At 46.1% G+C, this 24,524-nt stretch overlaps 3 protein-coding genes and 1 long non-coding RNA gene across 7 annotated transcripts; 2 read left to right on the forward strand and 2 right to left on the reverse strand.

Moving 5' to 3' along the window:
* On the reverse strand, positions 3,712 to 4,945 carry LOC8057482 (prohibitin-3, mitochondrial). Its single transcript, XM_002447928.2, has one exon. The coding sequence runs from the start codon at positions 4,795 to 4,797 to the stop codon at positions 3,943 to 3,945; it is 855 nt and encodes a 284-aa protein (XP_002447973.1). The 5' UTR covers positions 4,798 to 4,945; the 3' UTR covers positions 3,712 to 3,942.
* LOC8057483 (probable inactive receptor kinase RLK902) lies at positions 7,712 to 10,470 on the reverse strand. Its single transcript, XM_021462445.1, has 2 exons — positions 8,822 to 10,470; positions 7,712 to 8,701 (listed from the first exon to the last, which is right to left on the reverse strand). Exons 1-2 carry the CDS (start codon positions 10,173 to 10,175, stop codon positions 8,037 to 8,039), a joined length of 2,019 nt encoding a protein of 672 aa, XP_021318120.1. The 5' UTR covers positions 10,176 to 10,470; the 3' UTR covers positions 7,712 to 8,036.
* On the forward strand, positions 14,812 to 19,022 carry LOC110436316. 4 transcript variants are annotated; one of them, XR_002454162.1, is made up of 4 exons: positions 14,812 to 15,078; positions 15,158 to 17,774; positions 17,863 to 17,964; positions 18,646 to 19,022. It is a non-coding gene; the product is annotated as an uncharacterized LOC110436316 (long non-coding RNA). The 4 variants fall into 4 exon arrangements; XR_002454163.1 differs by having other exon boundaries at positions 15,193 to 17,774; XR_002454161.1 differs by having other exon boundaries at positions 14,832 to 17,164; positions 17,679 to 17,774.
* On the forward strand, positions 22,347 to 23,953 carry LOC8057484 (protein FLOURY 1). Its single transcript, XM_002446582.2, has one exon. It carries the CDS (start codon positions 22,709 to 22,711, stop codon positions 23,660 to 23,662), a length of 954 nt encoding a protein of 317 aa, XP_002446627.1. The 5' UTR covers positions 22,347 to 22,708; the 3' UTR covers positions 23,663 to 23,953.

Consider the following 24,524-nt stretch of genomic DNA (forward strand, 5'->3'; position numbering starts at 1 on the left):
AGGGCCTTGTTTAGACAAAAAGATTTAGCATTTTCGTTTGTTTGTGATAAATATTATCTAATCATATATTAATTAGGGTTAAAAAATTTGTCTCACGATTTACAGACAAACTGTGTAATTAGTTTTTGTTTTTCGTCTATATTTAATGCTTTATACATATGCCGCAAGATTCGATGTGACGGAGAATCTTGAAAACTTTTTTGGATTTCGGTGGGAACTAAACAAGGCCTAGCTTTGTCTCAGTTCTCATGCTAGCAACAATTTTCAATGTTTCAGCTTGCTATTAGGGGTGGGCTTGTTGTGTGCAAGCTTGCCCTCACCTCAGTTGCAAAAGCAACGAGATCCTTGCCAGGATAGGAGAATTAATTAAGGCTCACCTCAGTCAGCAAGAAAAATCTTGTCTACAGGAAAATCAAGGCCATCTACCTACAGAACCATACAACTTGCCAACTTCAATTTGACTAGTAAAACTATTTTTTTTTAGAAAATAGCTTCATGAGTAAATTTCTAGATAAAGCTATTTAAAAAAAATATTTAGTAAAATAGCTTCACTAACTACTTCTTGCATAGATGGAAGAGAGTAATGAGGGAGAGAGTTAGAATAAGCTACTTTTTTCAGCTTTATCCTAACTAATATTTTTGTGAGAGGGAAAGAAAAACAGTTTCACCCATGAAGCTGTTTTGGAAACAAGTGTTTGGAAAAAAAATAACTCAGAACAGCTCATGAAGCTGTTGTTAGCTGTACCAAATAGAGCCTATATAGTGTTGCCGCTGCAAATAATCCAAGCATACACTAAAATGGTTATCTTGGCCAAGCAAATTTCTTGAAGCTTATGCTGGCAGGGTAAAATAATCTTGCTTCGGAACCAAACATCCCCTTACTTCTTTCTGTTTCATGAGATGCAAATACAACGTGTTATTTCAGTGTTTCTGAGATGCCAGGTAGACGTGTTATGCAAAACAGATGCATTGTTCGAGTGTGATGAGATGAAAACGATGGAAAACAGGGTTATATAGTTTGCGGAATCTAGAAGAAAGATATACAAAATGGTTACGCCAAAATTGTAAAAATGACAAATGATCGTGTTGACAGCAGTCTCCCAAGGAAGCATGTCAAAAAGTGTGACAAAAACACGATCCCGTAACAAATTTTTGTAACTTGCCACACTTACCTAAAGCTAAGAGCATCTCGAAGAGATTAGCTAAAAATATTAGCCAAATTTACTGATTTAGCTACTATCTAAAATAGATTTGAAAAAAAAAATATTAGAGTATTCCAACAGACTCTGCAAAAGGATGGCTAGTGAGGTAGACTATCCAAAAGTAGAGAGCAAATATAGTGGGATGGAGAGCTACTAAATTTGAAGAGTCATTTACAGAGTCTGTTGGAGAAGTTTTTTCTTCAATAATAGCCAAATATACCTTTAGAAAATGATTTGACCAGTGTTTTGGAGATGCTCGAACAACCAAACATGTCCCAAATTCACCTAACAGTCCGACGGTGGAAAAAACGCGAACGCGCCGAACAATTCCCCCAGTCCGACGGTGGAAAAAATGCGAACGCTTTCGTAGAGAAATTGACCCAGGTCGAGTCGAATTTTGCCCCGTCCAAGTCCAACTAATTTTAAGAATAATTTTGCTGAATCACTTGGCTTGGATTTCGTGAGAGATGTATTTCCTAGTGGGATAAGACCTGTGACTAATACAACATCAACAGATCACAGTATCATAATATAGAAATCTAGAGATAAAATTTGAAATCACGATTGGATGTTTGCCCGTTCTACGGCACATCAACAGATCAGAAACAGTACCATAATATCATAATATGTAAACGCAGAGATATAAAATTTGAAATCACGATATGATGTTTGCCAGTTGAACGGCACCGTGGTGTTTGGTGTTTGTAAATGGGTCATTTTGGCATGCATGTATAGCCGAATATAGTTAAGACTTCAAAGAAATCACATTTTATGGATAGTGGCATTTATAAAGAGTTTTGATGGTGCCCTTTATAAAGAGTTTCTTAGGTGACGGTCTGACGGATGAGGAAAGTTTTAACCAGTGCTGTTAAACTCTTTCAACTCAACTTTGTTCTAGCTTCGCTGCTGACCATGAGCTCTCACATAGTCACATGTAATATATGTCAATGCAAGGTTTATCCGAAGTACCAAACAGTTGGTAGAACATGTTGAGTTTGCTGGTCAATTTAGGTTACAGCTATAGAAGTATAGAACTTGTTGAGTACTGAATTTAAGTCACATAACACATTATGCTAGAAACCGGAAATTAATCTGCTATATGAAGCTCACTAGCTCAGTAGCTGTTACCAGCGGCAAAGCCTACAATCAGGTACTGAAGAAAGGCTAACATTTGAAATATGAGGTCATAATTACGCTGCAGCGCCAAGTTATGAAGAATAACAAGCTACCAAAGATCAAGATAACAGCACCAATGTACATACTACTATGAAGCTAATATTCAAGAATACACCAGGCCAACCTGCAACTTGACCCGATAAGAGCTTAACCTGATAGCAGTGCAAAACACCAAAATCAAACACCAGAAAGGCAGATTAACCCATGATAGCACCGACAAGCACTCAAAATTTGCCTACTCAAGATGCCACAGGGGTGAGTATAAACAAGATAATGGACATCTAATATTCAACACATCAGGAAAAAATAGAATCATTGCTAGGTAATTCCTTGAAGCTCAAACTTAACAGGCTCAAGTGTTATCCCGCACTATTTAACGAACACCCAAACAAACCTGATGCAACATCATATTAAGGGCCTGTCTGGTACAGCTCGCTGTTGTGAGCTGTTTTTTTTGCCAAACACTTATTTCCAAAACAGCTTCATGGATGAAGCTGTTTTTCCCCTCCTCTCACAAAGAGATAAGTTGGGATGAAGCTGGAAAAAAGTAGCTTATTGCAGCTTCTCCCTCATTTCTCTCTCTCAACTATGCATGAAGTAGTTGGTGAAGCTATTTTGCCAAACACTTTTTCCAAAACAGCTCAGCTTCATGTAGAAAGTCACTCATGAAGCTATTTTCTAAAAAAACAGCTTTACTAGTGAAGTTGAGCTGTGCCAAACAAGCCCTAAGTTGGCATTGTTAAATCTGATAACAGCCTCCCAAAAGAATAGAATATGCCTAGGTTCATCAAGCATCAATGAATGAACAGTTCATGTATTGCAAATTATGAGACCAATCACGTATAGCACAACAAGCAAATAATCAACTAATTAGGCACAAACAAAGTATTTAAATGTCATGAGAACCTATTTAAGATGACAGGGCATATCAAAGCAAGTAATCAACCAATGAGGCACTTACAAAGCATTTAAATGTCATTAGAACCTAATTAAGATGACAGGGTCATATCACTGCAGCATAGCCAGGTGGAGCAAGCCTAATAGAAACGTCCCAGCTACGCCACTACCACTAGCTTATCAATCCAAGACCTAACTAGAGCACTTCAGAACAAAGATGAGAAAAGGCGTCTTAGACAACTACAGGCTCAACAACACAATAACACAATAGTAATCAGAAGATATATGCTTAAAAGGTCACAACATATAGAAGAATATCAATGGCACTAGCTGTAATGCAGGAGCAATATCAGAAGGTTCAAGCAGTTTTAGATATCAATGAACTTGACATGAGAATGGAATGCAAGAGGAATTAGAATGCACGCTCAAGACAATATGTCACATTAACCCTACCAATTGAAAATATGCCCACTTGCCCAGAGTCAAGACCAAACACTTATTTGGAGCACGAGACAAAACACATTTAGTTCCAAGATAAGGGAAACTTAACATAACCAAGGGTAGCAGATACCACTGTCCTTCGAACCACCATTTTAGTCATGCATCGGCATAGCACAAGCAGGCAGATGCCCAAGCACATAAGGCAAAACTAAAACAGAACGGTGAATCACCGACCAAATCCCGCAGCATTGAGACCAAGCAGCATCTTTCCGTTTTCCCCAGAAGGAATGTATGCCACATTTGGCGAGCGAGCCAGCTCTGCGGCAATCTCCTTGGCCGCCTCGATCCTCCTGAGCTCGATCAGCCCTGTCCCAGCCATCGCCGTGGCCTCAGAGATGAGGCGCGCGGACTCGCTCTCTCCCTCGGCGCGCACGATGGCCGCCCGCCTCTCCTGCTCCGCCTTGGCGACGAGGAACTTGGAGCGCTCGGCCTCCTGCTGCGCGACCTGCTTCTTCTCAACGGCCAGGGAGAACTCGATACCGTAGGAGAGGTGGGTGATGGCGACGTCGTCCAGGATGATGTTGAACTCGCGGGCGCGGCGGATGAGCGCGTCGCGGACGAGCGCGGAGACGTGGGGGCGCTCGGTGAGGAGCTGGTCGGCGTTGAACTGGGCGACGACGGCCTTGAGCACCTCGTTGCCGATGGAGGGGAGCACCTTGTCGTCGTACTCGAGGCCGAGGGAGGTGAAGATGGTGGGGAGGTGCTGGACGTCGGGGCGGGAGAGGAGGCGGAGCGTGAGGTTGACCATCTGCAGGTCCTTGGTCCCGGAGTTGGAGGAGAAGTTGTGCGGCCGCGTGCGGATGTCGAAGATGAAGGGCTTCTGCAGCCACGGCACGAGGAAATGGGTGCCCTCGCCGACCGTCTCCGGGAGCACCCCGCGGAACCGGTCGAAGATGACGGCGCGCTCGCCGCCGTCGACGGTGTAGAGCGACGCTGAGGTGAGGGAGGCCGCGATTCCGAGCCCAGCGGCCGCCTTCGCGATGTTGGTCAGGAACGACACCGCCGCGGGACCGCCGGCCATGGTTGCTTCGGGGGGTGGATTTGGGAGCGCGGCGGCGCGGGGACGAAAACCCTAGAGAGGGTGGGGATTGTGTGTGTCTGGGGGGCGGCGCGGCGCTATGCGGATCTGAGCGTGGCGGGTTCTAGCGGGTTTTGGCAGGGGTTTATTGCGCGTTGGGTCCGCCCATTTCTTGCGAGATAAGAAGGTTGGAAGCGGCGGTCTGTGTCATGGCACGTGGGCCCGCCGACCGTTTTTGTGGATTGGGAAAGAAGAAAGAAAATTGTCCGAATTTTTGCGTTAAAATTCAGAATGGGCCGCATTGTGGCCTACTAGAATGACAAAGCCCGTGCCGCTTCACAAAAGTGGGCCTAAGACCCAACACTGCTGGTTCCTAAGTCCATGGGCTAGTCGCTAGCTGGTACTTACCCTCCACTCAAAAAAAAAAAAAGACTGCTCCTTACCCTTGGCGTTCGAACTTCGTACCAACAAGGCAACAACACTTCGCTGCCACTGCCAAGTCTGCAAAGTGTTAAACACCGATGGCCGTGGTGCCGGAGCGCACGCGTGCTCACTTAGGCCTGACCGGCCACCGCGGGCGAGCACACCGGACTAGTATAAGAGCAAGTATAGTAAAGTACAAATTGTCAAAAAAAAAAGTATAGTAAAGTACAGTCAGCAGGCTAAACGGTGTTACACGTCAATCGAATCTGAGGTGGAGGGGTGAGAATAGAAGAGAGAGAATGAAGCGGGCGGCTGGTGAAACGTCGGGCTGCATGCACAAATCGAGAAATTAACAGTCTGCTTACAGCCGGCAGCGAGCGCGTAGTTGAAGTTTTTCACGGGACATCTTTCTCTTAACCAATTGACTGATGGCATGTACTGCAACTATTAAATGCTTGCACTTATATTACAGTCGACCTTTTAGCCATCTCACTATATGAGCCGACTATGTTACCGGCGGTAAATGACATGGTAGGTTTATTTAGCCAGCAGCCGACGGGCTTATTAGCCATGCTCTAACGGAGGAGGCGGCGCGCTGTTCGCCTGTTCCGGAGGGGACACCCATCGCCTGCACGGCACGTGGTGGCAAGCACTTGCCAAGTGCAGCTGCTGAGGCTGGCCGGGGCTCCACTACACTACTGATGACTGCACCCCATCCCTCACCCTCAGGCCTCAGCCGGTTCCGGGCCCGGCCAACGCTCCCCACCCACCCGTCCCAGCGCTCCCCACGACGGACGGCGCTGCTGATGCTGATCTGATGTGCACGTCCCAACCCGGCCGGCCGGCGGGCGGGGGCCCGCCGGCCCTGGGCGCAGCGAAAAGGCGACCGAATCGACCGATCGGGCCGTGCAGGAGGAGCGCGCGCACTCGCGCTAGCTGCAGCATCGTTCCGAAGCCGGGCATCAGTTACTGCTCCGCACGACGCCTGCCTGCCGGTGCCGCTGCCTTGCCGTGCACACCAGTTCCTTCCTTTGGACGCGTCGCTTCCTGTTCGTGTGCCTCCCTAACCGCTCGGTACACTGCTGCTATCACTGTGCCCCTGCACGACTCGTCCCTTCGGAGTTCAGATCCAGCTGCCTCAAAGCAAAAGCAAAAGCAAGCGCCATTGCTGCCCGGAAGCGATCGAGCCCTATGCAGCGAATGGCACGCACGGTACGGGGTGGCACCGATCGAGCTGCTGTGCCGGCGATCCGGCCGGCGAGACCAGCAAGCAAAGCAATAATGCAACGGCGAGCATTATTGCCAGGAAATCGCCCACTGATTGTTGTGGACTCGTAGTGGGGGAGCGACTCGGCTCCATGGACCCGCTTTTTCTTCTTTTTATAAAGCCTGACAACTAACGTGACAGGCCGTGCATGATCTATCCAGCTCCCCAGCACCCGATCTTCTTTGGCCTTGTTTAGTTCCGAAAATTTTTGGAAAATGGACACTGTAGCACTTTCGTTTGTATTTGATAAATATTGTCCAATCATGAACTAACTAGACTCAAAAGATTCGTCTCGTCAATTTCGACCAAACTGTGCAATAAGTTTTTATTTTCGTCTATATTTAATACTTCATGTATGCGTCTAAAGATTCGATGTGACGGGAAATGTGAAAAATTTTGCAAAATTTTCTGGGAAGTAAACAAGGCCTTTATTTCCTTCGAGGATATATAAGAGGATTATTAATAAGGGCCTGTTTAGATTGGGATGAAAATTTTTTGGGTGTCACATCGGATGTGTCGGAAGGATGTCGGGAGGGGTTTTTAGAAACTAATAAAAAAACAAATTACATAGCTCGTCAGGAAACTGCAAGACAAATTTATTAAGCATAATTAATCTGTCATTAGCATATGTGGGTTACTGTAGCACTTAAGGCTAATCATGGAGTAACTAGGCTTAAAAGATTCGTTTCGTGATTCTCAACTAAACTGTGTAATTAGTTTATTTTTTTTATCTACGTTTAATATTCCATGCATGTGTCCAAAGATTCGATGGGATGGATGAAAAATTTTTTGGTGGGGAACTAAACAGGGCCTAAGAGGATTGTTAAGGATTGATGATGGATACACCAAACATGGCGGGAGTTCGTGGTCGGCAAGTACGGTACGAACGCGCCCCATGTTCGTGTTTGCTTGCTCCGCAATCTCTCCTGTGTGTTTCGCAGTGCACAAACGCCAAACCAGCATTACGTCAGTGAGATCGCGTCTGGTTGTCGTCTTCGCCCGACTCGGCCGCTTGTTCAGGAACAGGTCGCTCTGAGCTCTGGTGGTTGCCTGTGACGACGCCGTCACTGACTGCAGAGAAACAGTTTTTTGCAGCTTGTGATTACTCCTGTTGGAGTACATCGCCGATGCAGAGCGCTCGTCAATGAGGCGAGCAGTGGTACTGCGTGTTTTCGTGGTGCAGTTGGTAGGTGACGAGACATGACACGCACGCACGATTCAGACATGAAATCAGCAGAGACGATCGCACCATTCAGGTAGAGGTAAAGTAATTACACATTGCATGACTGACTTTTTCCTATCACCACCACCAATTCAACACCATCAGCACACTCACCGCTGCTAATAAAACGAAAGAATTGATCTGAGGACGAAGCAGTGTCAAGAGACTTCATCAAAGAATAAACAGCACACGACGAAACGCCCTACGACAAACGCAAGAAGACAGAACAGAAAGATCTCTCTTTTTTCCCCCTTCTTCAGAACCTTCCATGAGTTACCGAATGACCACTACAGTACGCTGCTGCCTGACAAGTGACAGATCGGACGGACCTCAGCTCTGGCGGATCGATCCGGTGGTCCTCAGCGGCCGGTCGTCCGCCTCGTCCATGGAAACACTCCGGCCGGCGGACCGCGCCGTGGACGCCGACGCCATGCCGCCGAGCGCCTCGATGCGCGCCACGATCTCGGGCATCGCCGGCCGCTGGTCCGGGGCGGGCTCGCTGCAGTCCATGGCCAGCTGCAGCATCTCCACCATCTCCTCCTCGGCGCCCGGGTGCCTGAGCAGCTCCGTGTCGAACACCTCGGACGTCCACTCCTCCTTCACCACGGAGCGCGCCCACCGCGGGAGGTCCACGCCTTCCTCGTGCAGCACCGCGTGCGTCGGCGCCTTCCCCGTCAGCAGCTCCAGGAGCAGCACGCCGAAGCTGTACACGTCCGCCTTCTGCGAAGCCCGCCGCGGGTCCGCCACCACCTCGGGCGCGCGGTACCCCGCGACGCGGGTCGTCGGCGCGCCGGCCGGGCCGACGAGGTGCGCGAGCCCGTGGTCGGCCACGCGCGCGTCCACGGAGCGGCTGAGGAGGATGTTGGAGGACTTGATGTTGCCGTGCGTCACCATGGAGCCCGTGGCGTGGATGTACTCGAGGCCGCGCGCCGAGGCCAGCGCGATGCGCCTCCTCGACTCCCAGCTCAGCGGCGACCGGCCGGAGCCGCGGTTGCCTGCAGTACAATGCAATGCAATGCAATTATTAGGAATCCCGTCAGAAACACCTCATTCAATTCCACCATGAATACAGAGATGGGTCGCTTCACATTGGCAAGAACAAACAGAGCACGTACCGTGAAGCATGGAGGAAAGGCTGCCCATGGCCACGAACTCGTACACCATGAGCTTCTCGTCCTTGCTGAAGTAATACGCCTGCAGGGGCACGACGTTGGGATGGTCGATCCCGCCGATGGCCGCGACCTTGTCCCGGAACTCGCGCTCCGGCAACGAGGTCTCCTTGAGGCGCTTCACCGCCATGACCGGCCCAGACTCGATCGCGGCCTTGTACGTGGTGCCGTACGTGCCCTTGCCGAGAACCTCGGCGGACGCGCGCAGCAGGTCCTCGAGGTCGTAGGGACGAGGAATCCTACCGAAGAAGAAAAGCTTCTTCCGCCCCGCGGGTGCGGCTGGCGGGACTGAAGGCAGCGGCGGCGGCGGCGGTCGCGCGTCTGAGACACGTGGAGTGTAGCCGTTGGGGCTCATTGCCTCCTTGCTGTGCAGGGCCAGCTCCGCCGCAACGGCGTCGTGGCTGCGGTACGTTGGTCTCGGCTCCCGCCGCAGCGCGCCGCACGCGAGGACGAGGACGGCCGCGACGAGCAGGAAGCCAAACGCGCAGCCAATCACAATGCCAGCGATGGCGCCGCCGGCGAGGTGATGCCTGCCTCGTCCGCGGCTGTCCGTCGTCGAGGCCGGTGCCTCGGGCGGGAGCGTGGGAGACTGAGAGGAGGACGGCGGCGCTTCCGAACCCGGCGCTCGGCACGGCGAGAGGGGCTTGCCGCACAGCGGCATGCCGAGGAAAGACGTGGCCGGCATGCCGCCGAAGCTCGTGGGTATCTCGCCGCTGAGGTTGTTGAAGGAGACGTTGAACGAGGTGAGCGACGGCATGCTGACATCCGGCAGCTCTCCCGTGAGGCGGTTGCCGTCCAGGAAGAGCAGCTGCAGCCGCCCGTTCTTGGCAATGGCCGGCGATACCCTCCCCTCGAAGCGGTTCTCCGCGAGGTTGAGCTGCGTCAACGCCGGCAGCGCCAGAACCTCCGCGGGGAGCTCGCCCGAGAGGAGGTTGGACTGCAGGTTGATCACGCGGAGCTCGACGCAGGAGGCCAGGTCCCGAGGCAGCGCGCCGGAGAGCGCGTTGTACCGCAGCGACAGCACGGCAAGCTTGTTGAGCCCGCCGAGCGCGCCGACGGGGAGCGCGCCCCGGAGGCCTTCCCCGGGCAGGTGGATCTCCGTGACGCGGCCGCCCGTGCAGACGATGCCCGTCCAGGAGCAGGTCGGCGTGGACGAGTTCCACGACACAGTCGCGGACCCGAACGGCGCCAGGAAGGCCTGCAGCGCCGCGGTGTCCGAGGCCAGGTCGTCGGCGCCCCGGGCCGCGCTGGCCGCCAGGGCTAGCAGCAGGAGGACGGTGGCGGCGCGAGGCGTGGGCATGGCTGGCTGTGTCGCGCCTTTTCCTTCCACGCCGAGCGGCCTGATCACACCATGCGGGGTGCTGGAGGAGGGAGGGAGAGGGGAGAATGGAAACAAGACAGCCGAATATCGGAAAGAAGCTTTTTTCCCGGCTTGGCGCTGCTGCAGCTGGCGCCGGGGCAGCAGTGGGGAAAGAGGGGGCCGCAAGCCCGCAACGGGGCGTGAATTCTGATCCACGGTGAGATTTGGACGCCGCCTGATAGAGAGAGAGAGAGAGAAAAAAAAAGAGAGGAGTTGCTACGTGCTGAATGAGAAACAGGTGTCGATCTGAGCTGGAATCGTGTCGATCAAATCTACAAGTGTTGTTGTGTTTAGGCAAGGTTTGGTATGACAGATAACAACCTACACAAATCATGTACCGCATTCCTACTTGTAATAAAGAAAGACGATGATCCTAATCCAGCTCGCTTGATAGACGGACGTCATGCACCTTACGGAGAGATGCATTGCATGCACACCAAGAGTTTGTTGCTACGGCGCGACATAGAGAGAGAAAGTAAACGGGCGCGGCGAGCTCGACCTGGTCTTGGAGCCGTAACCGTCAGCTAGCGTTGGTGGGCAGTAAAATGTCGTGACGGTGGCGTAGTCGTCGGGACAGTTTCGCAGTAATCACTGTCACCATAGATGCAGTGGTGGTGGTGCTCCCCAACGTCAACTGCCTTTCATTTCTGTTAAGCCTTGCCCTGTCGTCGGAACCAGTACTCCCTCCGCAACCGTAAAGCTAGTTGTTTTTAGTTTGGAAATATAAAAAACCATACGAATAGATTTATGTTGGAAAAATATGTTTACAAAAACATGCATATACCATATTTGATAAATATTTTAATAAAAATAAGGAGTTAAAGTTAGGTTTTGAAGACCATGTCGTTGTCGCCTCGTTCGTTTGAGCAGTCATTCAACAATGTTTTTCTCTCATAAAAAATTAACGAACAATACTTTCGATCATGAGTTACCAGTCAAACGAACAATAAACAATTTTCTTTATAGGTACGGAGAGAGCACTGTTGAAGAACATGCGTCATGCATGACAATGAATGAACTAAATGAAGCATTAAATGTGGGCAAATCTAGCCTTTTTTAGTTCGCAAAATCTTTTGAATTTAGCTATTGCTACATTTTTTATTTAGCAATTATAGACTAATTAAGTTCAAAAAATTCGTCTCGCAAAATTATAAGCAAACTATATAATTAATTTTTATTTATATTTAATATTGTATGTATATGTCCAAAAATTCGATATGATGAAACAAAATGTTTTTTTGGAATAACAGGGCCTCTGTCTTGTGTTGGTGCCCAAAAACTTTTTGGATGATAAGTTTTTGTCCAAAAGTTCTTTTTTTTCAAAAAAAAAACGAACTAAACAGGGCCCTAGGCTTCCCTTTTCACTCGTCTGCACGCACCGTTTGTGTGACGCTGTCGTGTCGAGTATTTTAGAGGTTCAAAAGGCAAGCTGATGCCTGATGCAAAGCGTAAGCACGCACAGGCGAAGTGAAAATGCCGAGAGAAAAGAAAAGTCAAACGGCCGTCCAGCGGAAACCCCAGACGACTGCCGCCGTGCCGATCCTGCCCCACTTTCGGCTGGAGCGGCGGCAGTAGCCTTCTGCTCGGCTGGCCTGACCTCGACGCGTATGTATGCGGTGTGCACGCCATGAACGGTGGAGGATCACCAGAGGGCATCCGGAGGAGAGTGCCTGCCAGAGAGGGAGAATCCGGCATAAAAAATGCTACGCTTTCGTGGACTTTGGTCGTGCACGAATACGCTGACTTTTGCGTATGAGAGCATTTTCGGTTGGCGGGGGGACCCAGCGGCCTCGCTCTTCCTTTTGCGCCAAGCAGAAGGGTTCTGCTGATGCCACCGCCATCTCATGTACGCGGTTTGGGCGTCAGCAGCTCGGCTGTACACATGTGCTGGATGTAATGTGATAAGGTGTGTGTGAGTGGGGTGTTAAAGTTCGTTTTATTTGACAACAAGTGTCCAAACATAGATTAATTAAGATTAAAAGATTCATCTCTTTAATTATTCTCTAGCTATATTTTAAATTTAGTAAATAGTCTGTACTTTATACTTTATATATATATATCTAAACATTCTATATGATAGACAATAAAGTTTAGGAACCGAACCAAACAAGGCCTAAATTACGTCCATTTTGCTTGCTGTATAAGCAAGGGCTCCACGTACAGCCTTCATAAAAATTTTGCTTGAGATACCGTGGGACAGAGTACATCAGAGAATAATCGCTTGATCTAACGATATAAAGGTAGGTAATTCATTCACTTATGCCTAACGCTGGATAACAAGCCAGGCTCAGACTCGTTACAAGTTAGAGTTGTCTCGTTAAGCTTGTAAAACATGTATAAAAAATATAAAATATAATATTTATATTTATCTAAAGCTTAAAAATAGTAATAAAATATATCCAATAGACTTAAGTTCAACAAAATACTTATATGAGCTAACATATCAACCATTTATAAAGTTTAAGACATAAAGTAATATAAAACTAATATAAATTATGATAACATTTCTCTGAAACTATAATTCGTTTGGTTCGTGAGCAGCTCGCGAGTTGGCTCGAGTTAGCTCGTTATAGCTAATAAACTAAAATTTTGACTTGACTCGGCTTATTATCATAACGAACTAAGGCCTTGTTTACATCCAAAAAGTTTTTTAATTTCGATACTGTAGCACTTTCATTTTTATTTGATAAATATTGTCCAATTATGAAGTAACTAGGTTTAAAAGATTCGTCTCGCGAGTTACAGCTGTACAATTAGTTTGAGTTTTTATCTATATTTAATGCTCTATGCATGTGCCGCAAGATTCGATGTGACGGAAAATCTTGAAAAAGTTTTTGGTTTTTTAGGGTGACCTAAACAAAGCCTAAGCCTAAGGCTGTCTCCAACAGGAGACTCATTTGGGAACCCAAACCTAAAATGGGTCTCCAACACAATACCTATAACCTCTAATAGAGTACCCATATAGAAGACCCATTTTGGGTATCAGGAGAGGCATAACCCAAATTTGGGTATCCTCTCTCCTCGAGACTCATTTGCAGAGAGTGTTGTCTTTTAGATCTTGTTGTTGGAGAAGACTAAAAATAGATATGGAACCTTTTACCTGTAGTGCTACCCAAAGGACAAGTGAGTCTTGTATTTTGAGTGATGATTGTTGGAGATAGTCAAGCCGAACCAGCCTCGAACCAAATGAGCTAACGAGATTTAAGTTTTTGGTTCAGTCTTACTTATGCCTCTAAGCTAATGCAATGCAGGAGTGTTTCGTTTTTCTTTTGACTTTTGACTTTTGCTATTTATTATTTGTTCACAGAATTTTTTTTCTCTAAATCTATTAGATTTTTCATATGTTTGATTGTGTTTTAGGATTTGTGCTACAAATTTTTAATAGGTGATATTTATAGAAAAAACTGAAAGATTTGGCCACATAATATTTGTTGACAAATAACTAGACACTAGGTTTGACTAGCGTTTGACATATCCTCTTTGTAGAGTACTTAAGGCCTGTTTGGTACACCTCATAACAACTTTATGAACTGTTGTGAGCTGTTTTTTTTTGCAAAATACTTATTTGTAAAACACTTTCATGGGTGAAGCTGTTTTTCTACTTCTCTCACAGAAACAGTAGCTTGGCCTTGTTTAGTTCACCCCGAAAAGCAAAAAGTTTTCAAGATTCTCCGTCACATCGAATCTTTTGGCACATGCATGAAGCATTAAATATAAACGAAAATAAAAACTAATTACACAGTTTACCTGTAAATCACGAAACGAATCTTTTGATCCTAGTTAGTCTATAATTAGATAATATTTTCCACAAACAAACGAAAGTGCTACAGTACCGAAATCTGAAATTTTTTCGGAACTAAACATGGCCTTGTAGCGCTCTCGCTCATTTCTCTCTCTCATCTATGCATGAAGTAGTTGGTGAAGCTATTTTACCAAACATTTTTTCCAAAACAGTTCAGCTTCATCTAGAGAGTTGCTCATGATCATGAAGCTATTTTCTAAAAAAACAACTTTATTAGTAAAGTTGAGCTATGCTAAACAAACCATTAATCTATTCCAAATTATAAGACGTTTGACTTTTTGACACCAACTTTGACAACTCGTTTTATTTAAGAGTTAATACAAAATATTACTTCTTTTTTTGTCGTGGTTTGGTTTGTTAATCAAAGTTTTTTAAGAATAACTTAAATTTGTCTGTGTTTGTATATTTTTTTTGAACAAGATGAGTTGAGATAAAAAATTAAATGTCTTTAGAATGTAGAAGTACGTAGCAAATTGGGAGCAGCATTGGTTTTCAGTGATCGTGAGCCCAGCAGGACCAATAGTTCCAGTTTGGGATCCAGTGGGGGGTGGGGGGCGGTGGTATTAACCCCTAGAATACCCGTGGGGCTCCTCCAGAGAACCACTGGCCACGTCTCCTTAAAAATTTTCAACCGTTTGATTTGCTATCCAGTGGCTCAAAAACGTTGTAGCTGATTCTATCATGAATTACCTGCTCCTGTGATTTCTTATGTTCCTTTGGGTTTACTTCCTGCTTATCCCTGATTTTTACAGCTTCTGTTCGTAGCCACCCAGTCAAATATATGCGTCTGTCTTCCTGGCTTCCTTTTCCCCACGCCTTTCTTCTCCATACTTGTCATCTCCTTCCCGACTCTTCCCGTCTCCAGCATCGCGCCGAGCGCCGCATCCGCTCCCGCCTCCATCCTCACTGTCGCCCTCAGCGAGGCCGCGCTCGGCAGTGCCGTCGTCGTTCCCCACCGACGTCGTCGCTGTCGACCACCGTGACGCCCTCTCCGGTCTTGGGTCGGCACAAACCCGACCTAGGGTTTTGGCCCTTCATCAGGTGGTAGCAGCAGCACCGACGGCCCCCTCCCTTACCCTCCACCCCGCGCGGCGTAGCCCTGTGACATGGCTCCTCGCAGGGCGTGGGTCCCATGCGGCGGCGCGACTTGGGCAGACACCATCGTTGGCCATAGTCGTCTCTTTCCATGTGAGCTCCTGCACACAGGCGGCGCGGCTCTGCTCTCCCTCGATCCATCCACACGCTGGTTTACTCTCCCTCTTTCCCTTCCTCCCTCCCTCCCCTCTCTCCTGATGTGGGATATGCATGGACGCAGGATCGATTTCACCGTAGATGTGGTGTTTTAATTCTATTCTCCCACCAATCTACACATGGTTATTGTGAATTGTTGTTGTTATTAACCCCTAGAGTACCCGTGGAGCTCTTCCAGAGAACCACTGGCCGTCTCCTCAGAAGTTTTCAGCACTTTGATTCACTATCCTGTGGTTCATAAATGTTGTAGCTGATTGAGATGATTCTGTCACGATACCTGCTCCTGTGATTTGCTATGTTCCTTTGGGTTTACTTTCTGCTTATGCTTGATTTTTACAGTTCTGTTGTAAGTCCTGAACTCTAAGCACATGAGCATGCCCACTAATATTGGTTTCACACTATCTGCACTGCAGTAGTACTGAAGTTTTTGGGTTCATTGTTTCCATTTCAGCCATGTGCGATGATGAGTATGATTTACATCTACAATTGAGGGAATGGGCTACTGCTATGATGATTGTACCATAATTTAGGTTTATTTGTGTTCAACATAATAATCATTATGTAGCTTTCCATAGGTTACATCTTGATGTTTTTAGATGCCTGAGGCAATGCTCGTGACCTAAGATCAGTCTTTCTCTTACATTGTTTGTCTATATTGACAACTTAGACAATCACCATGGCCAATGTTAGTGCTATTTTTGCCAACTCTCTCTAGCTGTCCCATGATAGCAGAGGCAATGGTCAATTGGTTGTCTAGGTTTCCTTGCATCTATTCCTACCTGATCTGTTTTGTTTACTTGGACACATCAATAAGAGATAATACTGATTGCCTGTCACATGCTATGCGGCTGGAACTTGCTCTTGATTATGAGATTTGAGGTTGTGTTGCCATTGTCTTTGATAATTTCTTCCTTTGCCTGTTTGTTACGTGTGAGCATTGCCTGTGATGACATACTATTGCTTCTGAGCACATGCCCTATCCCGATGATTACATTGGCATACACTTTGGTTGTGTGCAGTCACTTTTAGTTTACCTATTTCTTTGATTTTTTGGGGGTATGAATCTTGTGCTTTGTTGTGCTCTAATTGCTTCTATCTTGGTCCAATTAATGTTTTTTTTGATATTTTTGCGAACATTGGTGATGCTTGGCTGGTACTTGGTAAGAAAACACCTTATGTATCTTTTTTGGACCTAGAACAGTATGATATATATTTGTTGCTTATGTAGTTTGGAGCATGTGTCAGATTAATTTTAGGTGATATGGGCACAGCTGAAGGTCACTGATTTGTAGGCACTTATCTGAGTAATTCATACAACTTTTATACACTTGGATTGTCTTCAGTTTATTCCATTTCACTTGAGTGTCTACTATCTGTTTTTTTACCATGCCTCTGACCTTTGAATATAGTGTTACCGGCAAACATGACTTGGTATTTTGCCTATTCTTCCCATGCATACAGGGACAGTCGATGATCATATTTGTAATATCTAGCAAGATGTCACTTGATTAGTTGACCCAACAGCTGCAAACAAAATAGATATGTTGTAGGTTTTAGTAGTACCTGAAACACTTCTTTGTGTAATTTATATGATGTTACTTACCATTGATTGTTTTTCTATTTTTTGGATATGGTGCAATGTTCTTATGATATCAGTACTTATTGTTTTTAGTGCTAACCTACCAATGGAACACTACCTTTAGCTGACAAAAAGCTAGCTTCTGTTATTTATATTCTATATTATATTATAGCAACCATGTAAAGGAATTATACTTTTTGGCCCACCTGGCATGGAGAAGGCAATGCTTGCTAAGGCTATACCAACTAAGCCTGGTGGTAATTCATAGACATATCGATGTCGACCATCTTTTCAAAGGTATTTATCAGTTGGCTAAGTGTCTGTTTTTTGAGTAATTTGAGTATATGCATTGTAGAATCTAAATTTTCTATTTTTAGTGCCTTTTGTGAAGGACATTTTTTTTTGAAAGTCGTGTTTTCACCGGCAAGTGAAATTGCTCCAAGTGTAATTTTTGTGCATGAGGTGACTTATTATAGCAGTATGGTGATCCATGAGTGTTTCGTATTTTTTCAGCTGTACGAGGACACCATACCTATAGTTTCTTGCCAATCCTGTATTCATGCACACTTCTCTCCTCATTTATCATGTCCTTTTTTATGCTTACCTTATGGTCTGTACCTCATACTCATACAGTCTACAAATCAACCTTGTTCCTATAAATCTTTGGTTTCTACTAACTGCAGCAATTCTTGGTTGTAACTAGGCTTCGAAATTATAGTGTCCTCTTCGTACCAGTCATCAACATAACTTCCTGTTTTCATGATATATACCTCCTGAACTTAGAATCTATTTCTGTGATTCTTGTTTCAAGTTTTTTTCCGGTGTGGGAGAATACCGTGTCCCTCTCTGCTTCTATGTTCTTCTTCGTCCGCATACACACTATGTCTCTTGGTGTTCCTTTGGGAAGGTGCTTGCTCTTCCTTGGATAGAGCTCGCTTGTCTTTTCGATTACCTATGTTAATATTTTTCTTATATTGTGACTCCATTTTTTTAAGGTACTGCTGAGCAGAGAGGGCTTCTCATCCTGTGTTCATCCAAAGTGCGTGGGAGATCGTCTGACGTACATGGGAGACAGACAGGAACGATGGCTTGGCATGGTATGTCTGTATCAAAAAGTTTGATTTCTGAAAGTATACGTATTGCTTATACAATAGCCTGGCCAACTGAGATATATTCAGATTAACATCGATTGACTAAGGTAAACCAATCTTCGTTGTTAGTTTTTTATTTGTTACTCCTATTCTTTTTTCCCCGTAAATCGATTTACATTCAAAATGCTCCAACGAATTGCTCTCTGTGTATTCATGAAGATGTCTGAACGTTGCAATTATCTCAAGCCTAACTTTTTAAGATATGCATAGGTTTAGCATTTGCTTTACTCAACCAAGGCACTACCATCCATTGCACAGATATATGTTCCCACCATAATTTGTTCTTACTACTTGCAGTTATTGACTTCCAAATAAATTCAGGAGTAGTGCGTTATCTATTTTTAGTCTTCTAATATTTGTTTCATTTTATATAAAATATGTCAAGTTATGACATCTCCAGTGATCTATATTGTTAAACAGTTCGTATTATGTTTTGCAAAAAGGATCTATACCCACTGTTCAGAGCAAATTCCTCTCAGATCTTGGTTATTGTCTATGTAGCATCAACACGTTATGAGCGAACCACTGGAGTGTAATCCTGATGTAAACATGAATAAACATGTGCTTCCTTTCTTATTTGTTGTCTGCTATTTAGACTTAATTTTAACAGGTGTGTTCTAAATCCAGGGTTGAGGACTAGGGAGTGCTATGCTGGTGGGTGTGGCACCAAGGGATGATGAATTCAAGATTCACCCAATGAACTTCCTGTCCGACTATAAACCGTAGACTTACATGACCAATTTCGTAAATGCAAAGTGCTATTTCCTTTGTAGCATTAATTTTTCCTTGAGCAGTACTGAAATTGCTACACCCCAACGCAATGTTGCTCATGTTGTGGATATAACGACGTATACTTCCTAGATTAATCTATATTCCTTAATTTACTAGATTTATTGTTGTCTTGAGTCGAACCTCAGATTACTAATGTTTCTGCATTTTTTTGATAGTCACTAAGATGGTGACTACCCCTGTACGCTCATCATTAAGCAATGTTGTATATGTTTGATTTTTGTTCTACAATGTATGGTGGCGACATGCCTTCACCACATCTGCAGCCATGTACCTCAAGGCCCTTGGTGGCATGAACGAGATTGACTCCTGCTAATAACTTGATGATCGTCTTTTGCGCTTCAAATGTATAGACTTGCCTAAATTGTTGAGAAATTAGCATAGCTGCATGCATTACCTGTCAATTTTAGCATATTTTTACCATCTCACAAACAGTCCCCGCGCGCGAGTGCTCGCGCTTTCCACTAGTGATTTTTTCAATCAGAGTGAAGCATTGATTTCCAAATCAAATCCCTATAAAAAATGTGCCTAACTCTAGTCGAAGTACGAAAAGGCCCTTTGTCCGGAACGCCTTAACGCTGGATCTTGGATCGCAAGATGATATCTGTACTTGAGAAAACGACCGGGCTGGCTGCTGTAGCTGACAGCAGTAGAGGAGCTCGGAGTAGCACCTACGGCAAACTTTCTAGTGATCAAAAGCATGTCCCGTACCGTATGCACGGTTTCGTACCCACCTTTGTTTTCCCCTTATAATAACAAGTTAACGTTGCATTACTACATATAGGCCTTGTTTACTTCAAAAAAAAAAACTCAAAATTTTTAAGATTCTCCATCACATCAAATCTTTAGACGCATGCATGAAGTACTAAATATAGACGAAAATAAAAACTAATTGCACAGTTTGATCGGAATTGACGAGACAAATCTTTTGAACCTAGTTAGTCCATAATTAGATAATAATTACAAAAAAAACGAAAGTCCTACAACATCGCGAAATTTTTTCCTTCAGAAAGTAAACAAGGCCCTTGTTTAGTTCGCAAAATTTTTCATTTTTTTTTCTATCACATCACATCTTTAGATATATGCATGAAGCATTAAATAAGATAAAAACAAAAACTAATTTCACAGTTTGTCTGTATTTTGCGAGACAAATCTTTTAAGCCCAGTTAGTTCGTGATTGAACAATATTTATTAAATAAAAACGAAAATGCTACAATAACCAAAACTAAATTTTTTTTTGGAACTATACATGGCCTAAATATGGACGATGAATGCGGCTGTATGATCCGTGCTCGATGGGTGTACCGGAGCGCTCTTTGGCGAAGGACAGGCGCAGCACGGCTCATGGCATGGGCATCGGCGCGGCTGGCAACCAACCGGAGAGGCCTGAACGGATCCCTCGGCACACTGGCACAGGGACCGCTGGACCGCTTGTCCGCTTGGCGTTTCCACCGCGCGGACGTGGTTCTGTCGTTTGGCCGCGACGAGAGGAACTCACGGCTCGCGCGGCCGGCGCCGGCGTGCGTGCCGGTTGAAGAGACGTACGGGAATGGCGATGAGACCGATGGGGAGTCGATCACCGTCACCGATCAGCCTTGCCCTTGGACGTCGACGTTCTCCTCTGCTTCCGGGGATCTTGCGGTCGGCGGTCATGCCGCATGGCATGGCCCACGCCGGCGGGTGCCTACACGGTGCCACTTTTTGGGATGGTCGTTTTTACTCGCATTTTCTTTTGGTTGGGTCTAGGGTTGTTCCACGGAGCTACGGAAGTGGGATCGGATCGGTTTGTCAGTTTTAGTGAGATATAAGAGCTTCTGATATGGTACAATATAAATGAATTGAGATGATCAAAATTTCACAAGTTAAAATGAAAATATATAAAGGTAAAACTAGTATACGCTGTTTTCAACATATGAGAGTGTTGAAAACCGGAACACGAAAATTTTATTAGGACCAGCCATGTAATTGGCTATCTATTTGGTTTCACTAAGATTACCTTTGCAGGGATAGGTGGTGGCCTGCCCTGTTGCTCGAGAAAAATATATGTCTCGTACCTTTTCCTTCGAGAAAAAAAAAGTGGTCAGTCAGTTAACCATGTGCATGATTACAATCATTTTGCGCTAATCCGTTTACTTCTAATCCTGCAAACCATGACCATATGCAATCCTTAATAACGATTTTCTTGTAATGCTGCATAAGTGCCCATAAATAGGTGTGGATTTCATATACTCCGTATGTGTTTATGTTTGACAGTATGAAGCAAATATGTTTACTGGACCAATGAAGAGACTGCTAACAAAAGAGAATGTGGGATCCTATATACTTCATGGGCCAAAAAGTTTGAGAATTCATGGGCTGAGAAAAGACCTGGAGAATGGTTCGAGAAGTCTCTGTGGGCTCTAGGTTCACATTGGTAGTTAGGTTCCGTGCAGCTTCATTTTTTGTGCCTTTTCTTTTGTTGAAAAAAAAGGCCTTAGCTTGAGGACGGTGAACTATCTTGGAACGTATGTAATAAGTTCTTTGAACTGTAAAAAAACTTGTAGATGTGCAAACGCGTTGACCAAACTGAGCTCTTGGCATGGGTTATTTCCTTTTCTTTGTTCGATGTTCTTGCTCTTATTAGTTATTATTAGTATAGTGTAATAGCTATTTTTTTGTTGGATTCATTGGATTTTCCCATTTTCTGCTGCCTTCTCACCCCTTTGTAAAACCCACAAGGACTTCCTTGTTTTCATGCAAATTACTTATGTCATTTGCAATAAAAAATTTCAGGTAACCTTTTTGCCTGCCGCATCCTTAGAAAAGTTACTGAAAAGAGGAATGAAACTTGCCTATGACATTCATAGACTTGCGGAAACCATATGAAGCTAGTTTCAAAATGATGAAATTGCATCATATCGAATTTCACGTAGTAAGTTTTAGGCAATTTTCAGTGAAATGTGCCAGTCCAAACCGTCACAAAGACTTGCGTGTATGCCTTCTCGAGTTTGATAGATTAGACGTAGGTTTCGAAAGATGTGGATGTGGTATCACAAAACTGTTGTTTTAAATACTATGGGTTCGCTACTTCTTTATCATTTACTAAAAGTATTTTACACACAAACCTTTGTCCCTTTGCAAATGACGAGTCACAAGCCATACGATATCAAGTGGCAAGAAACCCATAAAAAAAAACCTCCATTTTTGAAGTTGAAAATCTTCGGCCCTTTGGACCTTCCCAAGCCTTTCTGCATGCCCACGTATACCATACTCCGTCGTGACCCCATATCGTGTGTGGCTATGGCACATTGGCATGAGCTCCACATCATACACAACTGGGCCCATACGGCCATACCCCGTCGTGACCCCATTTGTCATGCTGTATACCACAAGTACTCGGCTCCGACTTGTCGACTACCCACGTCCGATCCTTTTCTCCGGCCCCACGCTGAACGAAAACCATGCGCCACGCACCGACGTTCGGGCCCACGGGAAATCTGGGACCCACAGGCCAGCGACACCGCCCACAACTTATCCGCAGAAACCTCCAACAGAACCCTACGTCTGCTACTACTCCATTGGCATTGCTACGGACTACTCCTCCTCCTCCCCCCCTAGTTTTCCTGTTTCCAAGCGCTTCGCCAGTTCGCCTCCCTCCTCCAATCTCTCCACGCCCGCTCGCCATCGCCGCCGTTCGCCGTGCCTCCGCTCGCCCACGCCACGCCTCCGCGCCGCAGCTCGCCCGCGCGGATCCCCGTCTCGGACCTACGAACCAACTATCACAGCCCCAGGTTTCTTCCAGTTCCAACCGATTCCACCCGAACCGCCGCACGAGCCTCCGCACAGCTCGCATCCTTCCCTGCGTTCCCGTATCAATTTCAATTCAAATTTCGGAGTGTTCTTTTGCCCTAATTGGGTCGCAATGGGCGGCGATAAGAACGGCGTTTCCGGTGCCGCTTGCTTGAAGCCGCAGCTCAACCGCGTCTCCCCTGCCTACTTGCCGGTCGCCGGCGCCGTGTACTTCCTCGTCGGCTCCGCGCTCGGCGTCATGGCGGTGCTCCACGCATCCGGGCTGGCGGAGTTCGGCGGAGGCGAGTGGGCCTCCGCCGCGCGGTGGGCTGAGGTCGGCGGCGGCGACTGGGCCTCCGCGGCGCGGTGGGCTGCTCAACTGGCCGGATCGATCGGCGCCCACCACCGCCTGCTCGGCGCGATCTCGCTCCTTCTCCTGGCCGTCAGTGTCTGGCGCCTCGCCAAGCGCTGCGCCGCCGTGGAGGTGCGCGTCGGCAGCACGGACTCCGCGGTGCGTGCGTTGCACCTGGGGGGAGTCGTGTGCGCCGTGTGCGGGTCCAAGATTCGGGCCCTCAAGAGAGGCCGCCGTGGCGTGGAGCGCACCCGCTCGGACGACTCGAGCGCTTGTCCTGACAAGTCGGTCTCGAGGTCGCAAGCTCCTGAATTCGAGCAAGAGGACGACAAGGAGGAAGAGGACAATGCTGCTTGCAGGGAGGGAGAGGACAATGCTGGAGAGACCAGCGATTCAGAAGAAGGCAATGTGCAGTATCTGAGGAGGAGGCTCAAGGATGAGAGGCTGCTGAAGCAGGTTGCCCTCGAGGAGCTGGAGAAGGAGAGGCATGCTGCAGCGTCTGCAGCTGACGAGGCCATGGCCAAGATTGCGTGCCTGCGTAGCGAGAAGGCACTGGTGGAGAGGGAGGCGCGGCAATTCCAGGAAATGATGAAGCAGAAGCAGATGTATGACCGGCAGGTGATTGAATCACTTCAGTGGGTGATCATGAAGTCTGGAGTGCAAGGCTGGGAGCCTGAGGCCATATCTGAACGAGCCGTGTCGGAAACAAGCGAGGATGACAGAGATAAGAAGTAGCTAGCTCTTGGTTGTTGGTAGTTGAATGGAACAGTGAGGAAGGCCCTGTTCTGGAGAAGTCATTGCTTGCTTGAGTTCATCGTCCTCTGATCAGCTTTTAGCAGCCAAACAGGGAATACCCAAGTTTTCAAAACTCGGATGTTCCTCTATTATGCAAAGCTCTTCAGGAGAAATATCTAAAATCGACCTGTAAATATACCATATTTTGTAAGCTACCTAGGTACTTATCTAATATGAACAACACCTGTACTTGATCGCTCTACCTTGCAAATGCTTATTGGTATTTATCAATGGCCTATTGTTCTTGTGACATCTGAAGTCTTTTTAGTACAAATTTTGACATTAGAGGCTGGATTTCAGCATTAGGATTGTCAGATATCTGTCATACTGCATTCAAGCAAAGCATAATGAACTGTAGGAATGCGATATATTTGTTCCAATATAGTTTTAAGATGCTGAAATTAACTTACAGAAAGTGCATTAGGTATCTATGTCATCCTATTTGAATATTGACCACACTCCAGTTTCCCCTATCTAGTGCTCAAGCCTCAAGCACCTCAGTGTCGATGGCTTGGGCACACTGTGCACATTGATTGAGCAGAAATTCAGTGATCACTACATGTTGATAATTTATTTGCCTGATCTGAGGAAAATAACTTCAGAATCAACGGTGCTTTTGTTGCAATTCTTCGGTATCGATGGGTCCTATTTCTCTTTTGCCTTATTCCATTGTTTTGGACTATCAACTGTTGTGAGCGGGTTACTCGTTACCTAATGTGGGATTCAGTGTTACTATTGTGATATTTCTATTTTTACCTTCAAAAGGAAATATTGTGTAAATGCCTATTCTATTGTCGATAGG

Source organism: Sorghum bicolor, chromosome 6 (assembly GCF_000003195.3).
Source record: "Sorghum bicolor cultivar BTx623 chromosome 6, Sorghum_bicolor_NCBIv3, whole genome shotgun sequence".
Taxonomy (NCBI): Eukaryota; Viridiplantae; Streptophyta; class Magnoliopsida; order Poales; family Poaceae; genus Sorghum; species Sorghum bicolor.